The sequence below is a fragment of the Petromyzon marinus genome, chromosome 39, assembly GCF_048934315.1.
Source record: "Petromyzon marinus isolate PM22_M1 ecotype Great Lakes invasive population chromosome 39, UKy_Petmar_22M1.pri1.0, whole genome shotgun sequence".
NCBI lineage: Eukaryota > Metazoa > Chordata > Hyperoartia > Petromyzontiformes > Petromyzontidae > Petromyzon > Petromyzon marinus.
The window spans coordinates 12,355,880-12,370,797 of record NC_133705.1 but is presented as its reverse complement, the minus strand read 5'-3'; the positions used below and the strand labels follow the sequence as shown (position 1 = coordinate 12,370,797).

The window sequence follows — 14,918 nt, the reverse complement described above, 5'->3', positions numbered from 1 at the left end:
ATCTCAGCTGTCCTCTGCCTCTGTTGCCTTCCACTAACCATCGCCCGTTGCTTTGGGTGGATTCCCATTTGGACCCATTATTCTGACAGAACCATGCCATAGCAGGCTGCGTTCCTCAAAATATTGTTCATTCTATCTTCAAGTCATCATCAGCAGCAGCACTATTGGTTAATCCACTGCTGGATGAAGGCCTCCCCAAGCCACTACCGTGTCCCATCATCCTGCGATTCAATAAGCAGTCTAGCACTGCTGTGCCCTTTCAAACATATTCCGTTCCTCGGCTGTCACTCCATTCATAACGTTGACCATCATCCATCATCCCTTCTCGTGGCGTGTCCTGCCCAAGCCCACATAATCTTGCGAACAGTTTGAACGATGCCATTAACCTTACGTGCGTTCTGGCATGCGCGTGCTCCACTTCCTCTCTCTCTCTGCGGTACCTCCAGGCGTGCTTCTCCTCCTTCTTCCTCGCCGCGTGCTTTCCACGCGAACGTAAATCGACTTAACGCCTTGCAGAGAAGTTATCGGGGGGGGGTTAGCGACGACGCTCGAGCTGCCGACCATGTCCCCCGTGCCCTGCAGGTGATCAAGGCGATCGAGGAGGGCTACCGGCTGCCGGCGCCCATGGACTGCCCCCTGCCGCTCCACCAGCTCATGCTCGACTGCTGGCAGAAGGAGCGCTCCGACCGGCCCAAGTTCGGCCAGATCGTCAACGCGCTCGACAGGCTCATCCGCAGCCCCGGACTGCTCAACACGCTCGCCAACGGCACCTTAAGGTTCAAGTCCGACACTTTCTGTGAATGATACAAATAAACCACATCCCCCCCACCCACCCCCCATCGCAGCAAAATAATTGTAAAAAAAAATGTTACTTTTGAACTATTTTTATTTTACCAGGCAAGGCCCACTGAGCTAAATATATATATACTTATTTTACGAGCGACCTGGCCACAAATGATAGCTCAACCAAGTGGCTTATTGTCCCCAAATTTATAGCAGCCGAATAAGCTCAACGCATGTTCATTCTAGATGTGTGGGGGGGGGGGGGGGGGAGGGGGGGGAACCGGAGGACCCACGCAACCACGGGGAGAGAACATGCAAATGCCAAATGTACAGCAGGTTCCAGGGTCGGGATCGAACCCACGACCTCCTGTATACCAGGCGAGGTAGTTAACATATCGCCATCTTGGTGCCAATTGCATGCGGTGCGTGTGTGTCATGTGGCCCACCGCAATGCTCTCGGACTTGCCTCTGCCAGGCTCAAGAAACTGAAAACGTGACCTCATTATCAAGGTGTAGCTGAACTATTACGGCTGTGGAATGTCCCTGCGTCTGAGAACAGCCAGCCAACATAATTACATGCCTTAATGTCTTGCTCCAACTGGCCAGGGAGTAATTAAGAAAAGCCCATTATTACTTTAACATTTCAAGGGTATATTTATTGCACACAAATGCAGGTGTTCAGTGTTAGTTTTTTGCGATATTGTCCCAGCTAGAGACAAAGTGGAATGCATGTACTGTGTCCATTGTGATATTGCATTGGACGTTTCTAAAAGCCATTTCAAAAGAAAAAAATGTGTCAGTTTAATATCTTATAAAAAACGTGACCTAATTTTACACGTGTGAAGTGTGATATAATTTACAGCAGTTAGTTAAGATGAAAGGTAATCATTATACATACGTGCGACTTTAAAAAATAGCAAATTGTGCTCAGAATTTACTGATACCATACTTTCGAAAATTAAGCTTTTATTTGTGGAAAAAATGAAACCTAACAGTTAATATCTGTCTAACTAACCAAGCTTGCAAATCAATCAATTTATCAAAACAATTTAGCTAAAAGGGTGCCTTCCTTAAACCGAAGTTCCAGTGCAAGAAAATATTATTCTCCAAAAAAACTTCTAAACCATGCAATTATAATAATAATAATAATCAGGTTAATATCAAGCCAGACACTATTGTGACTCTAGTTTAATCTCCGTCTGTAAAGGCTTGGCTGAGCAGGTAACGTTTTAAGCTCCAGTTTAAAGCTTTGGACGGTCAGGCAGTCCCTGACTGCGGTGCATCGCCACCGGTGTGCTGTGGAATGTCAGACTAGGTGTGTCGCCGCAATTTTTTGCAGAATTATATGACAGCAAAGAACCACGCTGTTCACAATCTCTGACAGATGACGAACTTTCCTCCATGCAGTTCAGCGGCCCATCCAACAGCCAAACACTCCCAGCCCTCTCAGGTCCCAAGATCGCACGTTCCTACCGACCCACCCAGCCCTCTCAGCTTCCTACCCACCCACCCGGCCCTCTCAGCACCCTCGGTCGCACGTTCCTATCGACCCACCCAGCCCTCTCAGCTTCCTACCCACCCACCGGGCCCTCTCAGCTTCCTACCCACCAACCCGGCCCCTCTCAGCTTCCTAGATTGCACATTCGTCCCCACGAACTGGGACCCAAACTGATTGTTTTGGTTCAGTGTGCTGTTAAATGAAAACAGTTGAGATGCACTGCCTTACTTGACGAGGTGGGGAATTCCAAAGGTTCTGGGCCTCATAAGTAGAAGAATGGGCCCAAGATGTTTGTAATCGCACCCTGAAAATGTCTAACAATCCCTCGTCAGTGGATCAAATAGGTCAGGATCATCTAACTATTAAAACTCCTAAAAATAAATGGTAAATTGTGAGGATCAATATTCATTATTCAACTTAAAAGAGTTCTATGATCATATTTTAAATCTCATTTGTACATATTTTGTCCACTCAATTAGCCAACATGTCATTAGCATATTATTTGCTAATTATTTCCATGATACGATGATTCTTATATGCGTGATTCAGTGCAAGTACGGTGAAATAAGGATAGATTTTAAATCGGGGATTGATGGATTTACGTAACGTCTGAATGCTTAATTCAAACTATCACTCTCAATATTTTAAAAGTATAAAGACCATAATTATCCCACGTGTTATAAATGGAATTCCCAGACCGTCTCCATTCCAATTTCGAAAACACATTTAAATCGAGTATTGATCAGCTTGTAAAATGTACGATCAATTTCTGCACAACAACTGTGTCCATCAGACCTCTGTGTTGCCTCCTCCATTAGTCACAGACTAAAATGCCCCAGACTCAAACAAAACAATGGGCAGCCACTCATCTCCACTGGCTGTAGTCGGTCAGCGACGTTCATTCCACATTGATATGGCAGGGGTCAGTTTTCTTTTTACAAAGGACAAATGCTATTGGCTTTCCACAAGCGGACTCACGTTATCAACTTCTGGAGGAGTAATTACGCCAGCCGACCCCTGACCAGCATTTGAACTTTTAGCACCACATTCGATCGATAATTAAAAGCCAATAATCATGGCTTGTGCAGCTGTGCAGGCTGCTAGATCAATGCGTTCATTGGCACTTACGATTGTAGATGCTTTTGAGAATGATAATGGAAAGCAACCATTGTGCTCATTAGGTTTTGATTAAGGACGGAGGTAAAGGTGCAGCCCTACAATTACCAGCTCACATCTCTGCTGGCCAATGGGCCTCTACCACTTAAGGGTATTTTGGACTACAATTTCATGATATTTTTTTTATCATGAAACAAATATTATACTTTTAACATATTTTTTTCTCTCATCAAAGCATATATATTGTACTTAGTTTTTTCAGCCTGTTAGCTTCTAAAGCATTTACGTTTTAACATTTTTACGTATAATTATACAAAAAAAATTGCCACTGGAATTCTCGGACTGTCTCATTGAGCTCTCACCTGGTGTAAACCAAAAACAACCGGAGCAGAACCAGCAAAACAGCACAATCGGCTTCCAATCCCAGATACAGGGTAAAGGTGCAGGGCTGCAATTACTCGCTAATGCCACCTGCTGGTGGAAGGTTTTCACGAGAGTGAGCTTAAGAGAGCCTCTCTCGAGCGTAATTTGGCCGACCTCTTCCATGGTTTCTTACAAGAGGTACGAGTGCCCTCTCTTTACTCCACTGCGCACAACCTATCGGCGAACTTGTAGCGTTCTCATTAATCTTTCACGGTGGACAGAGACGGGAGCAGTGGGGGGGGAGGGGGTTCATTTTCAAATGCCGCTCTAGGAGATCGCATTGAACCGATGACCTCTGGATTTCAAGTCCACCGTTGCTAATCATTACACCACGACAGCATCAAGTCAATCCAAGGCCTCGGGTTTAATTATCAGAAGGAGATGGAAACCTTGAGTAGATCTCTTTACCCAGCATTGTACGTAACCACTGCAAGTGGCAATCTATCCGCGGGCTCTCAGTCACGATGTTGCGGGGCTGTTCTGCACATAGCACAATAAAAATAAGGGTATGGAAATTCATTCTTGATTTTAGACTTTCGTGACTGCAGGAATCCATACTCTTTGGTTATTTCGGTAAAGTCATCACGTAGGTATAAAATGAACTAAATCACGACGTTTCGGGCGCAACACAAGCGTCCGTCATCAGGTGGGAAAGCATGATCTTCCAAAGAGTATGGGAATTCATGTTGTCCACATACATGGCACAAGAAAAAAATAGAACGAGAGCAGGCTGGAATGCCTGTGGAAGGGCAAACATGATAGTGGAAAGGTGCATGACCGATTTTCTGAAGAAAAACGTGTTCAATCATTGCACACAGCCAGCTACGCTCTTCCTTCCAATATGAGGAAGCCACCGGAGCTCTACATTTTTAAATCTACATTGAAAACTCACTTCTCCGATTAGCACGATTTGTTATGTACGGTGCAAAAGAAGTTCTACATACACACAGACGTTGAAAATAAAATGGAACAAAAGCTACAAAGTGCAGAAAGCAGCGTGGGGAAACGCATGCTAAGAATTTACACTGAGAAACAGAAAAACGTTACGCATAGTTGATGGCAGAAACCCAAATCAGAGACATCGCATTCACTGCCAAGAAAGGTAAATGGGCTTGGGCAGGACACACCACTGAACAGGATGGATGCCAGTGGACGAGGCTGGTGACAAAATGGAGCAATGAGATCGGTTGGTGCGCAGGAGAGAGATAGATGGTAGCAGCACTGAACTGTGATGGAGGATGGGGAGGCCTTCATATAGCAGTGGATAGATAATGAATGCGCTATCATAGTGAATATGTGCCTACTCAACACCAATTTTTTTTTGTGTCACGGGTTGGGAATTCAAATCCAACTCTTTCTAGAAATCACGACAAAACCCCCCTTTAAAGTAGAAACGTTCGTTTTGGGATTGCCACGTTCCAACCCTTTCTGGCTTGGTCCTCTAGCCGGTCATGTGGCCACACGTTCAGCTCCGATGGGAGTCGTGCCTTCCTGCTGTTGGTGAGCATGCATGTGTGCGTTATTCAATCTATGGAGGTGGAATCCTGTCTACTTAAGACGGGCGCCTGTCAATGTCCCAGCTATTATTTAGGATAATACAATATATTGGCTGCTGGATTTACCAGCACTTAATCTCTTTTCCAGTGAGATGGCACATTGCATTAACCCAGTAGCAGTAATCCCATCACTGATATGTAATGCTCCAATTCCTGATAAAACAACATTCTGTCGTGATAGAGTCTGTATCAATATTTGTAAAAAAATATATATAGCCTAAACCATTTGTGTGCGCCTATAGAAACCCTGATGCTAAAATCACCAGCAATGTGCTTGATCTTGTCACGTATTGGAAGCTTCAGGCAGCAGTGTACCTTGTTAGTAATTGGATGACACAGACTGCTTGCGAATACCGGGTGTCATCGGTTTGGGCTTTGGCATCACCAGAAGATAGCATGCAGTTAGAGAAATGTATTGGGGTCACCACGGTGGCTAGGAGATGTTAACTCCCTCGCCTGGTATACAGGAGGTCGTGGGTTCAATCTCCACCCTGACGCCTTCATATCGGGAGTTTGCGTGTCTCCCTCACCGTGGTAGCGTGGATTTTTCTCCGGGTACTCTAGCTTTTTCCTTCACATTTAGAATGAAACGTGCGTTTCGAGCATTTGGCTGCTATAAATGTCTACGTGATAAGCCACTTCGTTGAGCTATCATTTGTGATGGCCAGGTCGCTTCTGAGAAAAGAGCTATATAGCTCAGTGGGCCTTACCTGGTTAAAAAAAAAAAATCGTTTAGTGTTCTTGAATCTAGTTGTGTGAGTTTTCTCCAGGTACCTGGGCTCTCCCAAAAACCAAACTCTCATCGATGGCATTGGCCACACATTCTTCAGTGAGGTTTTTTTTTTTTCCACGATGAATAAAGGAAATATAATAATAGGGTTTTCCCTTTCTGGCAACAAAACAGGTGTTAAGATGTTAAAACACCAAACTGAATCCTTTTACAAGGAATCATGTCTGCATCGCTTGTGGTTAATGCAGACATGATTCCTTGTAAAAGGTTTCAGTTTGGTGTTTTAACATCTTAACACAGCTGTTTTGTTGCCAGAAAAAAGGGGAAAACCCTATTATCAAATCAGGGAAAGTTGTATTGCTTTCACATTATTATTGTTGAGGCCAGAATAAACCATTCGAGGGTGAGAGAGCGACACCAAGTTTCAAATCTGTTTGTATTAACCACGTGAGAACTCGAGAAACCACAATTGTCTCATTTGTAACCGCCAGTCTTCTCAGGTATTGATGTTGACCCATTGCACGAGGTACGGCGGGCTATGAAGTGTTGACTCGAAGGGAGGTCGGAGAATAGACACGGGCACCAATTAATAACAATGACAATTTTTTTTCCACGCAAATTGTTCACTCGCCCTAAAGGCAGCGACCCTGAGGCGTGGAGCCCAACTCAGAGATCCGTTCAGTAATAGTCAGATAGCAGAAGGTTTTTTGAGAAGGCGCTTAAAGGTGGGGGAAAAGAGCCAGCGCTGTGAATGTGGAGGGGTATGGCGGCGTCCCAGGTGGAGGAGCCGGCAACGGAGAAACGACGCAATGGCGATCGTGGTCCCTGACTCTCGGTGTCGAGAGTAACTCCTGGGCAGAGTTGCGCAGAGTTCTGTCGGTGCTTTGGGAGCAGGGCGTCAGGAGGTCCGGCAGGTATGGAGGGCAACGGCATGCATCGTTTGCAATCAAGCAATGTATCGCCGGGATCAGAGCTCAGCGTGCTAAACCATCATCCCACATCCATCCAATATACACTTACACATACCCAACACAACGTACAAACGTATAATAATAATATTGATGTTGCAGGCTCGCCATTTGAACCTTGGAAAATGGCCTACACAGTTTGCGATTATGTTTTGCAAGTGGCCCAGCGGCTATTTCATCAAGGCTGACCCTCTCTGATGATTCCAGTGCCTCGCATGTTTCCAGCCGAAAGCGTTCAAAAGGCAGCCCATTTGTTTGGACACTTGGCACCATTCGACAGTCAAAGAAATGTTAAATCCATGAAGGCTTAGCTCGCCAAGAATTGCTCTTGCAGACAAACAAATATCCTGTACCGCCTACGCATCCCTGCCCAGCGCCTGTCTGGCATTTACAGATGGGCTGCAATACGATCTTATATACCCTCCCCACACTTCGAATAAGTCAATACGTGTCAAACTGTCAATCACTCAGTAGTCTTAATTTCACTACGCAATAGATAGCACCTGGGAGTCGTCCCAAGGTGCTATCTAAATGTGATATATCTGCAAACTGCTTTTGCAGACATATCATATTTTGTGATAGTAGTTGTAGGTGATTTTACAAGTGGGGCTTTGGCTATGACTTCATCCGCAATCACCTTGTACAAAGCACAGACTGTTCGTGCATACGATCACAAAATAAAAAAAGCGTTTTCTTAATATATTTAATGAAATAGTAATAACGTCGAAAGCAGAAACTGAGAGCATTTGCTAACATCGTTAAGTCCACCGAAGCCACATTGTAAAGTGAAATGTGGTGGTTGCATGTCTGTAATCCAGCAATTTCGAGGCAAGCGTTAGTGGATGATAATACAGATTTATGAAACTCCCAAATGCACTGGGCCATAAGGTTGCTTGGAGGTAGCAGCACAGCGAGAGGGTTTGTGAACCCACCTGTACGGATCTTTCAGTGTTATCCCCTTGTCCAAGTAGGGGTTTCTTCTGCAGATGCTCTGGTTTCCTCCCGCACACAAAACCCCACGTTTGACCCCACCACACACGTCCTGCCAAAATCGACTCCCTGTGGTACATACAACCATTTATACCGCTGGGTTGGACACAGGCTGGAGGGGATTTTAATAAATGTGTCCATTGTTTTAACACTCGCGCCGGGAGATAGAACCCGCGACCACTGGATTGTGCATCCAGTCTGCCTATGATTACAGCACAGAAGCATGTATGTATACATGTATATTCAACTATGGAAGACGCTCGTGAAGGACGCTACTGCTCAGTTGGACGCAGTCGCCCTCCAACAACAACAACGGAGGGCAGAGGAGCGACGCTCACAACAACGAACGGAACGCCAGGCAACTAAAATGCAGCAAGTTGGCACAGTAGGGGGCACAGCTGGTGTATCTTCCAGTCATCTCAGTCAATCGGGTCGTGGCTCCTGGGTCTGTCCCCGTAACCTCCTGTCAGCAGCGAGCCTTCGATACTTCACGTGGCCTCAAAGTGCACCTGGCCTGGCACAGGCGCCGTGATGACGTCACCGCCACTGAGTGGCGAATGGCGGCTGTTGTTGTTGAAATTTTTTCCACACCCTACATAGCCAACCGTGCTTATCGGGAGGTGCAGAGCGTGAGCATGCTGCTTACTACGAGTGATTGTTTGTTTTGTTTGTCTTGCCCAGGCCACAGAACCCGTTTCTGGAGCACAGTGTCCCGCTGTTCATCGCCTTCCGTTCAGTGGGGGACTGGTTGGATGTCATCAAGATGGGACGTTACAAGGACAACTTTGCCGTGGCAGGCTTCAACCACCTGGAGTCAGTTGCACAGATGAGTCTTGAGTGAGTAACATTGGTTTTGATCGCTGTGGCAGATGGCAGTGGCATCAAAATGTGTTTTATATATAATATGATTATGCATAAGTTAACTTCTTTTTGCTGAAATTACATTGGAGGGTTATACAGCACAACTGCGGAAAACCAACGCAGTTAAAATATGTACTTCTTCGGAAATAATCTGTCGTAGGGGTTTAGGGGTCCCCAGTGTGTTACAGTATGATAGGGCTCCACCACAATGAATTACATACAATTTATTCCGTTGAGAAATATGATCTGCAAGCTTTTAAATGCTACTATTGGGGGGGTCTTTTTTAAAGGTCAATTTATTTATTTAAATCTTGACTTAAAGCTTTCGTGACTGCAGTAATTCATGTTCTTGGTTCTTTCGATGAAGCCGCGTACACGGATCAAATAATTGAAAATAATAGTAATATTAAAAAATATCAATATCAAGACGTTTCGATCGCAACACAAGCAATCGTCATCAGGTGAGAAATAGTGCGGGAGAGCTGCTGAGAATAGCAGCTCTCCCACGATATATCTAACCTGAGGACGATTGCTTGTGTTGCTATCGAAACGTCGTTATATCGATATTATTTATTTAGTTAGTTTGAATCTTTTATTTACTTTAAGAAATGAAAATAACATATTTACACAGAAGGTTGTTGCAGAAAATGTATGTACAGTAATTGGTAAATATAACAGCCACTAGGCTGTATACATTTCAGTTTTTAAACAAAATCAATGGTTATTATTTTGGGAAACATAACTCATTTTATTTTTAGCCTGTGCTTAAATAATGCTGCTAATGCATGCCATTAAAATGTATGCAATTTATAGGTTTCTAAATAAATAAATAAACACATTTGGCAATGTTACTTTTTAAACATAATTATTATCAGCACTTTTATTCAATGGCCACGCTTCTGATGCAAAATAATTATCGTTAGTTTTGTTCAAAGCCGTATGAAAATACGACTCATCTCATCTATACCACAGATAAGAAAATTCAATGATACGAGAAGTTTCATCTTGTCGTATGCAATAAAATCCCTCCTTATCCTTAGTTGCTCACCGACAATATCAAAGACAAAGATCCCCCGTATAGCCTTAACAGACTATTAGGGCAAGATCTGTTAGCAAGTTGCACCTATGAAGGCCGGCACGCACACGAGGGGGTGGGTAGCCAACACCACGCCTGGCCGCCTTTGTCTCCCCACTGCTGATGTTTACAAACTGAACCAGGTACTGAATTTGAGACTGGGTCGAGATAGGGGAGGCCCACGACCAGTTCAGATAATCGTCACTGGTGTTGGCCGTGAGTCGGATTCGAACTCGGGTCGCTGGGTTCATAACGCAACGTTAACAGTTGCACCACCACTCCCCACACACGCACACAACATGATTATCCCAGTGGCCAATTCATCTTAGACATGAAAATTGTATTCCAGGAATACCTTCGCGTTACCGGTGTAAATAACATAGCGTCTGTCACCACATTCTTTCGACTTACCACAGATTTGCAGATTTTAAAAAAAAATGTATCTCTAGATAATAGCATCAATCACAGGGCGAGTTAAATACCATGAGCAGGAAAGGTCACCATTAAGAGAGCCCAGCCGAAGAGCAATAACAAAAACCCACAAATATGCCAATAATATTGCCTGAAGAGGAAATTTATATAAAAAGGTGACATTTTTGCACAATGGCCGTTCTTCAAAACACAGACGAGTTTCATCGTATGTGTACGTGCTATAATATACAATTATAAAAAGTACGCACTGCTGATGTACTAACATCAAATCTTCATGATGTGCTGGATAAACATCCGGAGAAAAGGGACTGCATTTTGCCACGATTAATGTTTCGCCGTGCGTGTGCGTGTTTTTCGAACAGCGACGTTATACGGATAGGCATCACGCTGGTGGGCCATCAAAAGAAGATTCTAAACAGCATCCAGATCATGAGAGCACAGATGGTGCAGATGCAGGACTCTGGAGTTCAGGTGTAAAGCGGCACTTTACCGGGACCGGCCCCCGAGCTACGCCCTGCTCTCACTGCCCCCAGAGGGCCCCAAGGCCGCCTCTTTATTATTTAAGGGAGAATTCTCCATTGCAAATGGAATAAATGGAACCGAACGGGGGTGGTGCTGGGGGGGGGGGGGGGGAGGGGGGGTTGGTGGGGAAGGGGTTGGTGGTGGAGGGGTGGGAGGAGAAAAAAGTTAAAGACAAGATTGGGGAATGATGTTGAGAACATCTGCAACCGGCAACGCACCGCACGTGTTTCTGACGTGAAGAAGGAGAAGGAGAATAAGGAGAAGTAACAATCGCGCACGGCGCGTCTGAGACGACGTTCCCCTTCGTGAGTGACGTGGTGAGCGGGGTGGGAGGCGAGGAGGGTCAACGCACGCCCTGCCGGTGGCTCGCGATTCACGGCGGCCGTGGATCGCGTCTGCGCCCGTCTGCCAGATGAAAGGTTTAACGTACACGGTTTTGCTTTGGTTTTATACTCGATATATTCACGAAGCTCTTGTGTTGTAGCAAATAATTACGATCGCATCGCAGTTTGATTCCACGCAACTAAATGCTTGTACAAATTAGGAGCAGAAGCACTGACGAATGGCAATTTTTTTGTGTTTCCAATTGTGGGATTTTTTTTTTTTTACGTATTCCTTGGTTCTCAATTATATTCGTTGTTGACAACACCGTTATGACACCTGGAGGTTGCCAATCAACGCCTTTTCATTTCACGTTTGTTGTGATAGTGCTATTTACCTAATGAGAACACAACATGATCAGAAACGTCATACCTCATTTGCAAGTCGTTGGGTTTATTTGACGTTTTACCAAATCACTGATAATCTGCACTCTCTGTTGCCCTGAAATGTGTCATTTAAATGGAAACTACAGTTGCGTGTCGTTGCAAAAGTATTCCCCGGCGCTGTACGTTCGCAACAGGGCTGTATGTTGTGAAGATAACATACGGATTGATCAGATTCATCACAGGGTAATAATTTGCAGTTCTTTGTCAATCCACTGCCGGATAAAAAGGCGCCCCATTCTGTGTCAGCCGTGGCACTGTTGTTTGACCATACTCCACTGCTATGGTCAGCGCGAGTTGGTGAAGGGAGGGAAGGCACTTTGTAGGATCGCTTCGGGAATTTCTTTCCACTTTGCGTTCGCCACGGCTGGGAATCTAGGTATCAAACTCCAGTTGAAAGAATCCCAATGGAACATCGAACTACCTTCTAATTGTATGCAAGTAGGTGCAATGTAAGAATATCATGGTGGAGGCGGTGCGACATTTTTTTGCACATCGAGCTATGAATCCCGCAACTTGAGGTTGATTCTCTTCCGCAGCCATCAGTGGCGAGTAATGTCTCCAACGGGACTGGGTGGTCCCCCTCCTTCACTAACCCTCGCTGACCAGTGTGGTGAAGTATGGTCAAATCAAGAAAAAATACATGACTGACACCATCTGGTGGATTGACACTGGCCCGTATATTATTATGCTCATATTTCACACACGGATACACAATCATTCTCTCTCATCTGCAAATTATGAATACAAATTGCTTAACTTTGCTAATCTACTGCACCCACCCACCCCTTGCGGCTAGCAAAACATACGTTTAGCAATTAAGCACCACTAACATTTTGCGAAGCAGTAAAACAAAAAAAACATTTCCATAGAAAATTTACAACGCTCCATAAAGTCCAAACATAAAACTACGTGAAAATAAAGTACTAGAAGAGCATGCTGGCAACGTCATAAATTGATAACTCCTCATATTATTATTCTTGGGAGGGAGGCAAAGGGCAATAGAATGACAGCATGCACCTTGAGATGGTATTTGCAGCTTTACTTTGAGCAAACGGTGGAGCGGTGGTTAGCGCACTTCACGACGAAACCAGCGGTCCGAATTAAATTCCTGGTCAAGGCTAACATCAGTGGTGATTAATGCCTGAACCGGTCCTGGTTCCCTCTCCAACCTTTCACCAACCTCCACAATCCGACAGTGGTGAAGTACGGTCAAACAGACCCACAACATGACCGACACACAACGTGGAGTGATAAACGGCTATAAACTACTAAACTAATTGAGCAAACAGAAGACGAACAATGTCCGGTAAAAAAAAAAAATGGGTCTTCATGAGATGTGCGTAATAAACGAAGTGACATTCAGGCCATGAGAATCGTCATAAAATCACAAATAATTAGCCAAAACTGCCTTAAGCCAGGCATTAGTGAAGACGTGAAAATTGTGCTGTCATAACCCGTTCGTGGCCATGCAAAAATAATCATTTATAAAGGGGAAATATGCCAAATGTTCCTAAGAGAGCAGCGGTTATGGTGACTGTATGTGCATTAAATAAATACTAAACTTATTAAGCTGGCATAACCAGCTTCTATAAACTACAAACAGGGTGTTCGTAATGTTGCGTGGCACCTCCCCCTTGTAAAGAGAACTCTGTGTCGGTGTTGTGAGCCTCAAACCACACCAAGGGTTTTTTTTTTTTCCCTGTGCTGATCGACCTTCGGTAATGGTCATGGCATCCTTCACTGATCTGTATTAAAAAAAAAAAACGAATCCCGTTTTGTGTAATCATAGATATGGCACCTATCGTTATCTACGATTACACAGGCGGACTCCACAACAAGCTATAATTATTCAACACTGCTTAGCAGCGACCTCACGGTTGCCAATATCATCACCAATTATTTTTCATGCTTTTTTTTTCCTAACACTTGGTTGACGTGACTCTGTGACAAAGGCAGACTATAACGCGCAGTGCTTCGATTATGAGAGTCTCGTTTCGTTGACTGTTAGTTGGCTAGGCCGGATCTGGGTGGATTTGCACGCTGGGCCTGGACCATCAAACGTCCTTTGGGGCCGACTCAAGTCGACTCTCCTTAGCGGTGTGAATCACCGTTACGTTAGCCCCCCCCCCCCACCACCACCACTGGAGTCAGACCTGTGTGTCGATGGTGACGTTATGCTTTTGGCAAGGCGCTTAACAAACACATGAGGTTCGACAGAGTCCTTGCTGGCTGTGGCCTGGTCTAGAGTAGTGGCTCTCACCCGGGGGGGGGGGGGGGGGGGGGGGCCCTGGTTGGGGATAACGTGGCAACGTCCCAGGGGGGCAACGTCATTGGTGAATAATCACGTATGCATCTGCCAACATAAAATTGTACGAAAAATGTTTAATCCAGGCGGTAACTTAGGACGATGTAAAAGACCTTGCTAAACTCGTTGATCGTAAACAACGTGGTTTCCCAGAGTAACCAGCGAGCGTGAACAAATCACGTCGCGCACACACAGCGCCCGTTACTTTGCTTGTATTCCTTTGCAGTCACGAGCAGGTTAGGATTATACCTCGCAAAATGGACAACTCGTTAAAATACAGATGCTCATTATTTATACATTTATCATCTCAGAGCCATGTTTGGGGGGTCAGGCAAGGCGCCGATACCGGGTTGAAACAAAATTAAACAAGGGGGATACAGGAGCCAAACAAGGTTGAGAACCACTGGTCTGGAGGGCACCAAGAGACAGGGCCTTTCGTTGGTGATGTCGACACAGGAGATGCTTATGGTGGTCCTACTACAGATGTCTCTTATTCACACGTGAAGCAAAGTCACCGACTGGTCTTTGCTCGGGATGGTACACGGCTTGCAAGTCACAGCCGTCCTATTTTGTTACAGGTCAATTTTGTGTTCGCTGACATGCGTCTCAGCATTGCTTCGGCTGTACGATTTGAGCTTTTAAAATTGTTTATATTACCTGATTGCCGTCCGGTTTCTTTGCATTTTGACGCCGATGAAGGATGGATGCATATTTGCATATTAAGAAAAGTGTCTGCTCTTCCAGTGGCTAATGTTGCATTGCCACTATTAAAAGCAATGCAAGTCAAAAATATATATATCAAATATATTTATTTTGATTTGAAAAAATAGTGCCGCATTTTTTTTTGTTTTGCCAATGGGCTCGGACATGAATTTATATACAATAGAGTTGA

General features: G+C 44.8%; 1 protein-coding gene across 5 annotated transcripts in view; it reads left to right on the top strand.

Moving 5' to 3' along the window:
* Positions 1-11,049, top strand: part of LOC116950470 (ephrin type-A receptor 4-like) — a 149,867-nt gene extending 138,818 nt beyond the window's left edge. For all 5 annotated transcript variants that reach the window (XM_032968252.2, XM_032968248.2, XM_032968251.2 and 2 more), the window contains exons 15-17: positions 583-776; positions 8,746-8,901; positions 10,795-11,049. In XM_032968252.2, coding sequence (XP_032824143.1) covers positions 583-776; positions 8,746-8,901; positions 10,795-10,909 — 465 coding nt within the window. In that variant the 3' untranslated portion in view covers positions 10,910-11,049. The remainder of the gene's footprint in view (positions 1-582; positions 777-8,745; positions 8,902-10,794) is intronic.
* The last annotated feature ends 3,869 nt before the right edge of the window (positions 11,050-14,918 follow it).